Source organism: Vicia villosa, linkage group LG4, assembly GCF_029867415.1.
Source record: "Vicia villosa cultivar HV-30 ecotype Madison, WI linkage group LG4, Vvil1.0, whole genome shotgun sequence".
NCBI lineage: Eukaryota > Viridiplantae > Streptophyta > Magnoliopsida > Fabales > Fabaceae > Vicia > Vicia villosa.
The window spans coordinates 195,499,222-195,508,801 of NC_081183.1; the positions used below are offsets into that span (position 1 = coordinate 195,499,222).

The 9,580-nt window shown below is 32.8% G+C and overlaps 1 protein-coding gene across 1 annotated transcript; it reads left to right on the forward strand.

The window, feature by feature from the left end:
- Positions 1-1,900: 1,900 nt before the first annotated feature.
- On the forward strand, positions 1,901-5,224 carry LOC131596650 (protein BASIC PENTACYSTEINE6). Its single transcript, XM_058869372.1, has 4 exons — positions 1,901-2,053; positions 3,382-3,448; positions 3,605-3,761; positions 3,878-5,224. The coding sequence occupies exons 3-4, from the start codon at positions 3,702-3,704 to the stop codon at positions 4,841-4,843; spliced, it is 1,026 nt and encodes a 341-aa protein (XP_058725355.1). The 5' UTR covers positions 1,901-2,053; positions 3,382-3,448; positions 3,605-3,701; the 3' UTR covers positions 4,844-5,224.
- Positions 5,225-9,580: the final 4,356 nt, after the last annotated feature.

The window sequence follows — 9,580 nt, forward strand, 5'->3', positions numbered from 1 at the left end:
AGAGACTAATATCATGACAATTTTTTGTTCAAAATCATAACAAAAAGTTTGGTAGATAGGCTAATAAGTCGCCAAAATCACATCCTTTAACCAAAGAGGGTTTATACAAGTTCGTCGCATAGAAGATTGCATGATAATTGCTTCAAAGGCCATACACGTGATTGACAAAAAGTGTTAATGAGGAAATGTTATTGTGAAGATATATATATATATATATATATATATATATATATATATATATATATATATATATATATATATATATATATATATATATATATAGCAAAGTGTTTGCTACACTGGATTAGAATTTCCTTTTGACGGTACTTGAGACCTTTGTGTTCTCAGATTTTTTTTGGAGGTGGATCAATTAGATTTTAGAATGAGTTAGGATATCTATCCCGATCATTTGGAAATCGATTGGATATTTCAAATATAAAAGGGGCGTGAGATATGGGGGCCCATTGCCACCATTATGGCATATGAGACAACATATATGATTTGAATGAAAATTGGTTAAGGCATTGACTTAGTGATCTTATTCATGTTCTGAAGCATACTATAAATGGTCGTAAGACTCTAGTTGCAGAGCCGGTGGAATGAGGGAATTGAATTATTATACAATTCATATATGACCAGTTCACTAAAATAGAGCAACAAATTCAAAAAATTCACTTACCAATAGGACAACTAACATATAAGTTGGTACGGGTGCACACAAGTAATGGCTAGTTAATTGCAAAATATGCAAACATATATCTAGTAGGGGAGAATCATATTTTAGGTTGGTAAAAAATCGTTTGGCATAATTACATACCTCATTCTTCGTCTTTATAGTCTGAAGACTTATTTAAAATAAAATGTCATGTGATGATAGCCTTAGGAAGAAGGGCTGCAATATCGCCTCGATATGTAACATCTGCAACAAAAATGAGGAAACAACCTTACACTTATTCTTCGAATGCCTATTTGCAAAATATATATGGAAGAAAGTAATAAGGTTGCTTACAGTCTCCACCATGCTAACTTCATTTCAAGACATAATTATCATCATCAATTTAGGATGACACCCAAAGGTTAAGGGTACCATTATCGCGGCTATGACCCATTAAATCCATATAACATGGGTGACAAGAAATAAAGTAAGATTAAACTCTAAATCAATATTTATGAGACGTCAAGCATCACATACCCCCCACTAAACTCAACTCCTCGATCTTGAAGGGTTGAATCGTCAATCACAAGCAAGAAATCTAGATATTAGATAACCTACAAGCAGACAAACGATACAAAAATGCAACAAAAATCACGATGGTGATTTGAAGAAAATCAAGTGCAATGCTGACTAAGTTTAATACAAGCGACTAATTCAAATATTCGAGAGGGCCAATAGCTCGTGACCAACACGAATGCTATAAATGTGAACTTGAGTGAGTTAAATGTCTTAAAAAGCAAAGTTGCTATGAATCTTCTTAGTCATATAACAAACTAACGCAAGAGGCTGACATAATGGCTGGATACAAAATGACTATCAAAACGGCATTTAGTTTTGAAAACGAGGATCTAATTCTTAGGGATCTCTAGAGTAGATGGTTTAATCACATGAATCTTCGGGTGAATTTGACATATACATAAAGGAAAACAATTGCTGTGACAAATTAGCGAATCACATATATAATTTAATGGACTTCACCTTATGGTGAGATAATCTTCTTTATTTGTTGTTCTATTTTGTCTTTTTAGATATATTTTTTAAAAATAAAAACTTAAAAAAAAAAAAATTTATTTACTAAGAAGCAGGCACGAATCTCATGTGCGATTCCATTGTTAGACATGGATGTTTCACTTTACAGGAATAAATCACTTTTTTTTCCTGCCTAACATAAAAAGCGAGTAAAAAAAAAAACACTCACATACATACGTCACAAACAACGCTCTGTCAAAGTGAGAAACGAGACAAGAAAACGCATAATAGCTAAAAACAACTACCAAACCCAATTCATTTTTCATCATCTTCCAATTAGGGTTTTCAATTTCCTTCTTCTTATTCCTCGTAAGCTTCATCTCATTCTACTAACTTCCTTTTCCACTTCGATTATTCATCATTTCTCTCTCTATCGCTTGCATTTTTAGAAGTTTCAATTTTCTGCAATTATTGTTCAAACTGCACCGTTTATTTTTGAATTGTTATGTTTTGTGCTTTGGATGCGGTGTTTCAGAATCTGTTTGTTGATTTCGAAAATTTGGGGTTTTGACTGTGGTTGAGATCGGAGGGTTTTTGGTTGTTGTTGAAATTGAGTAAATAGCGGAAATGTGTTTTCGCTTTGGATTGGATTTTTTGACCTTCGTACTTTGTAGTTGAAAGTACAGGGACAGAGATACACTAAGATTTAGGGAAGTAACAAGTAGTTTTGCTTTATCCACTTTAGCTATGGATTTTCAATTATCTATTAGGTTAGCCTTTTGGATTTCCCTTTGAAATTGGACCAATGAGTAAGACTACATGTTCAAAACCTTGACTAAGTCTCTCCTTGTTTTATTTTTTTTTCTTTTCACTTTGATATTTAGGGTTATTAGTTAGCTAATTTTTGTGTGCGCTTGTTTAGAATTGTTGTTTGATTCATATGAGATGAACCTTATAGTTATGTCTTTTGTTATCGGTAAAATTTTGGAATTGCAAAGACTAGGTCAACTGTAATTGACTGAGTGTTGAGTTAGTTTTAACATGTTGCCTATGATGGAAGCTGATAATAATAAGCTACAAATGGATGCACTTGAATTTTGAAAGTTGAAACCCTTTTTCTTATTTCAGTAACCTTCAAGTACTGTGTAATTGGAAGTGAACTAAAAAGAATGTCAGTTGTACTGTTATTTTTTCTTCTCATTTATGCAATGTTTTTTTTTGTTTTGTGCATTCTGTACTATCCTTATCAAAGCATTTTTAGATCAAACAAGGATCCTGCTATCTAGTTACGCAATTGCTCCATTTTTCTAGTATGCTTTTATGCCTTTTCTCTCACCTCTTCCCGATTGTTTGTACATAATTGTTTGCATGGATGTTTGGAAATCACATATATAAATATACTAAATAATCAAGATTGTAACTGCGTCTCTTTTGCAACTCTTGAAAGTGCTCGTTTTGCTTGAATAAAAGTGTTATTGATTCAGGGTGATAGCTAGTAGTTAGACCTCATTTTCAAACTGTCATTTTTTCAGTATGCGCTTAGTGGTTATCTATTTATTTCCTTTTGTTCTTTCATCAATGATAGTCATTGAGCTTTTAAATTTGAGTTTTAATTATAGCTGGCATTAATTGCAATTTTGGAACATTGTGTTTCATTGTAGACCAGCTCAGATGATTTTTCTGTCTCTTTTCTGTAGGGATAATCTTGTTCAAGACTCGATTCTGATTCAGTCACTGTGTTCGTAGTCTCTATGTATAAGCATGGTATGCACTATTACCTTTTTCACCTCTATTCTCTGTTAGAGTTATTAGTAGAAAAATTTCCTCCATCCTCCACGCCTCAAGAAACACAGGGGAAAGGAGATTCTATAATTAAGTCAATATAAAAACATGATTAGTTCCTTAACTGATGATATTCAGGACTTCTAGCAAATTATTGCTTGATTAGCCAAGTTGGATGTGGGCTTAGGAGAGGCTTATAGTCAATCTTTAGCTTAACTACCATTTGTTAATTCTGATGGATGATCGTGAAAATGGAAGGCACAAAGCAGATCAATATAAATCTGCTCAGGGACAGGTATATAGAAATAAATTGAAGTTTGCATGAACATAATAGTTGTTAAAAGTGCTGCATATTAGCCCTAACAAAGGTGCTTTCTCTACTAATATTGTTCTCATAATTGCTATTGGCAGTGGTTGATGCAACAACATCAGCACCAGCATCCTTCCATGAAGCAGATTATGGCAATCATGGCTGAACGAGATGCTGCCATTCAAGAAAGAAATCTGGCCCTTTCTGAGAAAAAGGCAGCACTTGCAGAACGTGACATAGCATTCCTGCAGCGGGATAATGCAATTGCGGAAAGAAATAATGCACTTATGGAAAGAGACAATGCAATAGCAACCCTTCAGTTTCGAGAAAACACTTTGGCTAATGGCGGTATGTCATCATGCCCGCCAGGATGTCAAATTTCACGGGGCGTTAAGCATATACATCATCTGCCGCAACAGGTAAACCATTTGCCTACTATGGGGGATTCTTCTTACGGCACACGTGAATTGCCCACATCCAATGCCCTCCCAGAATCACCTATTCCTTCAGAGGTTGGGAAACCAGCTAGGCGGGCCAAACGACCAAAGGAAAGTAAGTCTGTTTCACCCAACAAGAAGACTCCAAAAACTTCTAGAAAGGTCAAGAAGGAGGGTGAAGATTTAAACAAGACAATGTTTGCCAATGACAAAGCACATGAATGGAAGAGTAGTCAGGAAATTATAAACGAAAGTGATGATCTTAACAAGCAGTTAGCGGTCTCAAAGGCTGATTGGAAACCCCAGGACTTGGCACTGAATCAAGTAGCATACGATGATTCAACCATGCCAGCACCAGTGTGCTCTTGTACCGGCGTTCTGAGACAGTGCTACAAATGGGGTAATGGAGGTTGGCAATCTGCTTGCTGTACAACCACTTTATCGGTGTATCCACTTCCAGCAGTGCCCAATAAAAGGCATGCACGAGTAGGCGGTAGGAAAATGAGTGGAAGTGCTTTTAATAAACTGCTTAGCCGGCTTGCAGCTGAAGGACATGATCTCTCACACCCAGTTGACCTTAAAGACCATTGGGCCAAACATGGTACAAATCGATATATCACAATAAAGTAGATCACAAGATATTTTTCGCTGGACAAGTAATACACAATCAAGGGTCAATTATGGATTCTAAAGTCAAACAAGGAGGAAAGTAAGGTAATGTAAATTTTATCTGTGAAAACTTATCATTATAGTTGTCATTCCTATAATTAGGATGAGAGGAAATGGCAATGTAAAACCATATTTCTGTCACTTGTAACCCATTTGATCTGAAAAAATGGTCTGTGGTGGTGGCAATCTCATGAACTATCATTTAATAGGGTTGGTAATGCATCTTGTGGTTAAGACAAGAATAATTGTAGAGCCCTGTATCTTTAGTTGAACTTTTCTATGAAATGAACTATCTGAATTCATAAGTAGAATTGATACATTTATGTACATTTTCTTCTGTCATGTGTAGTACTATTTGTCCATTGACTAAACTATCTTGTTTAAGATAATTTTTTTTTAATTATTAATAGTTAAAAAAAATGACCTTTTTAAATTGATATTTATTATTTAAAAATATTTAAAATTTAATTATTATAAATTAAAGTCATAAGAATAAGTTAGTTGGTTTTATTTTTCTTAATTTCATTTTCAGATACTCTAAGAGTGTGTTTGGATGGAGCATTTTAATGAGGGAAAGTAATGTTTTGAGGGAATTTGAAATGATTTGACCAAAATCCATTGTTTGGATACAAAAATGAAGAATTGTTAAAATGATGGAAATTTATGGAGTATTTCATCTAAGTTAAATTTAATCATTTTGAAATGACACCAAAAACCAAAGAATTTGAAATTCCTCTCATGTTCCATAGAATGTATTTGTTATTATTATTTCTTTAAATTTTACAAATTGGTCCTCATATTTTTCAAAATTATAAGATTGACCCCAAAAAAATTTAAAAAATTGCAAATTGGTCCTTAATAATTTTTAAATTTTACAATTTGGTCCTTCAAATTTTAAAAAATTACAAATTAGTCCCTACTTTTTCATTTTTTAATTTGGTCCAAAAAATTTAAATTTTCTACAAAATAATACCAAAAATCTAAGAATGAATTAGGTTAATACTCCATTCAAACAAAACAATTTAAAAATGAATGGATTTGAATTGAATCATTTGAATTGCTTTGAATTTTAAATTACTTTAAAATTTCTAATTACCTCATCCAAACACACTCTAAATGAATTTCATATTGAAACAACCAAAGTATTCATTTAGGTAATTACATCACTCTTTTTTGACAAACTCTATTCTTATATTACCCATAGATTGGTTTTTTTTTTTTTTCAAGATTGTATTCTTGATTAAGATAAAACATTTGATTCTCTCAACAATTTTAAAAAGAAAATTACATTTGATGTTATTTTTGAAATGGTTAAATATGTTTTTGTTTCTTATAAATATTTTAAAATTTATTTTTAGTCCTTATTAAAAAAATAAAATATTTTGGTCCCTATAAATTTTTAATGTATGTAGTTTTAGTCTATGTTATTTTTTAAAATTTTAAATCTTGTTTATTTATCTTTTAATTTTTAAATTTTTAAATAACTTTTTTTATGAATGTTTAAAATACTGTAAAATATTTATTTATCAAATTTTAAAATTGATTTAAATGAGAAAAATAAAAATAAGTGTTTTAAAATTTAAAAGATAATAATAAAAGTAAAGAAAATCTTAACTTAAAATTCAACTTTTGAATTTCTTTTTTTAAAGAATTTTTCATAACGCTCTAAACTAAAATAGTCATTTAAAATGCACATTAATTTAATAGTAGAGACTAAAACTATGTGCATAATCATTTTGTAGGAATTAAAATATCCCATTTTTTTAAGATATATGCTATCTTGTTAAATTACCTGTACACACCGTATTTTTTCAAAATATTTTAAGGGTGACACAAAAATCCAGGAAAAAAATAATAATTAAAAATAAATAGTATGTGTAATAGTATATATGTATAGTGTAGAGTCATTTTAAGTGTCACCATATCATTTCTCTTTTTTTTTTTTATATGGACCAAAAACAAAATATAATAATTATTTATAGAACCAAAAACATATTTAATCCTTTTTGAAAATCAAGTTTTGATTTTATTATTTATTTGATCTCTTCAAGTAGAGTTTTGATTTAGACCTCTAATTTTTCCTATGATCTCTTTAAGTAGAGTTTTTGTTCTGGACTGAGCCTGTGGCTGACCCATCGTCGAGCACAACCCAACCTATTTCTACGTCGAGGATAGTCCAAAGTGTTGGTCCAATCCGTTGGGAGCAGTGGAGAACACATTCCCCATGTGCTCCTCACCCGAGGTTAGGGGTGTTCGCAGTGCGGTTTTGACGCTAAAAGTCACCTGAACCGCAAGAGAAAAAGATGTGCGGTTTGGTTCGGTTGATTTTTAGAAAAAAAATCAAATCAAACCAAACTAAACTAATGCGGTTTGGTTCGACTGGTTCGGTTTTTTACAAATATTTTATTGAGTCATACATACACATATAGATGACAACATAACTTTATATTTAGTCATTCATATACTACCAAATAACAACAAAACTCATCATATTTGGACAACAACTTCCCATTTAATATGTATAAATTAGATTAGACAAAAGTGAAATAATTAACATAAAATAATAGCATACAATGTGTCAAAAATGTTATAATGAAACAAAAAAATAGAAAAGGTGAGAGATTAGTGAAGATGAAAAAGAAATAACACAAGAGATGAGAGATTATAGAAGATGCGCAATAAAAACGAAATTGAAAGAGGGAACATTTGCATAAAATTGAGAAGGTGAAAAAGAAAGAATATAAGATAGTAAAGATTAGAGAAGAAGAGGTAAGATGTATGTGAGGAAGATGGCGCGAAAATTCTATCAGAGATTTTAGAAGACTGAATTTGAAACCTTAAGCGTAAGGATGAGAAAGTTGTTCGTAATCATAAGGCTAATGTATAATAGGTTTAGGTTTGGCTTGAATGCCAATTAAGAAAATTTAGGTTGTAACATAATGCGGTTTAATTTGGTTTGGTTCGGTTTACAAAATATAAGCCGCAAACCGAACCGAACCATGCGGTTTTGTTAAAAGGTGACTGTTTACCCAGAAAAATGGTAAACAAGCGCTAGTTTCCTTTTTAAAGGTTACTTTTGCGGAATCAACTAGAATACTCCAGGACTAATTGCTTTATTTTGTTATATTATGTGTATCTGGTTTGTATTGAATGCAACAGTGACTTTAAAGTAAAAGTAAAACACTGAAATTAAAGGCTTTTTAAAGTAAATCAAAGCAATAAAAAAGGCAGTAAATGTGCACTGAAAGATGAAAATATAAAGTAAAATGATTGCATAAATCAAACTGGTACGCATACATACATTCCAAGGTTGCACTCTTTACTCATTATTGCACAGAGATTTGAGTTTACTTGTGTTTATGTAGAAAATGCGGACCCCTAACTATTCCTATGGAACTTGCTTAAATAGTAAAATAAAATAACTACTAATAACGGTCGACTGATTATCAGTCAACACGTGTCTTTGACATGCAAGATCTTCAACTGTGAGACCTCCACGCGTCTCTTGTAACTGCTGAAAACTGTCTCCTTTTAACTTCTAATACCTCTCGACTTCCACTTCAGTTTCTGCAGCAAAATTCTTAAGTCTTCGCATACTTCTGATCGAACGCTGAAGCCTCTGATAATCTTTCTAGTCGAACAGCTTCGACTACTAAGCGTTACTTAGTCGAACCACTTCGACCCAAATGGCAATGTAATTATTTAATTGAGGCCCAATTACCAATTTAGGGCTTTTCTACCAAATTGAGGCCCAACTACCAATTTTGAGTCCCAGTTGCCCATTTATTGATAAGTCGAAATCCTAGGGTAACAAATTGCCCCCCGAGCGACTTCTTTCGATTGACTTTAGGAAAAAGAAAAGATGGCGTTTCAGTTCTTTCTTGGGTTTCGACTTTTGTTAATTCCCATTACGCCATGATTACATTTCATTTTCCCAGGCACTAATTATTACCTAAACACTAGGTAGTGGGCTGTTTACCTGTTCCCAACTTGCTTGTGTCAGTTTCCAAGATATTTAATATGACTCTTTGATTCTCTAACTTCCTTTCCCACGTTTGTCTTGCTGAAGTAACTACATATTCTCTCTATATATATAGCCTCATTCCTTCCATTTCCTTTTGCATTTCCCTACGCATAACATCTTAAACATTTTCAAACCTCAATCTTTGTCTTCAAACCATGGCACAACCTTTAACAAACGCCCACATAAGATCCTGCATCAAGAAAGAATTTAAACTTTCTGAAGAAGAGTTTGATGCGAACCACATCAATGTTCGTGCTCTCTATGCTAGTCAGGGACTTGAGTTTTATCCTGAAATTTTAGATGGTAACATCTATCCCTGCATGCTGACTGAATTTTGGAGGTTTGCATCTTTGCGCATAAATCCAGAAGGGAGGACTACTATAACCTCCACCATTCGAGGGGCTCATGTCATCATCACTCCCTCAACAATCTCTGATTTGTTGAAATGCAGCAATACCGGTGAAAATTTTGGTGACAATATTTTCGACATGAACACTTCTAATATGTTAAGGGATCTCATGGGCAATGACCCCTTTTGTGCCAAAGTAATCAAAATTTGGCACCAACTTTTGGTGTGCAACTTTCGTCCACGCAACCATGATGAAAATAGCATCATGGTGGAAGACTTGGAATTCCTTTCCTGTGCCCTTCAGGGGAAGAAAATCAACTTTCCT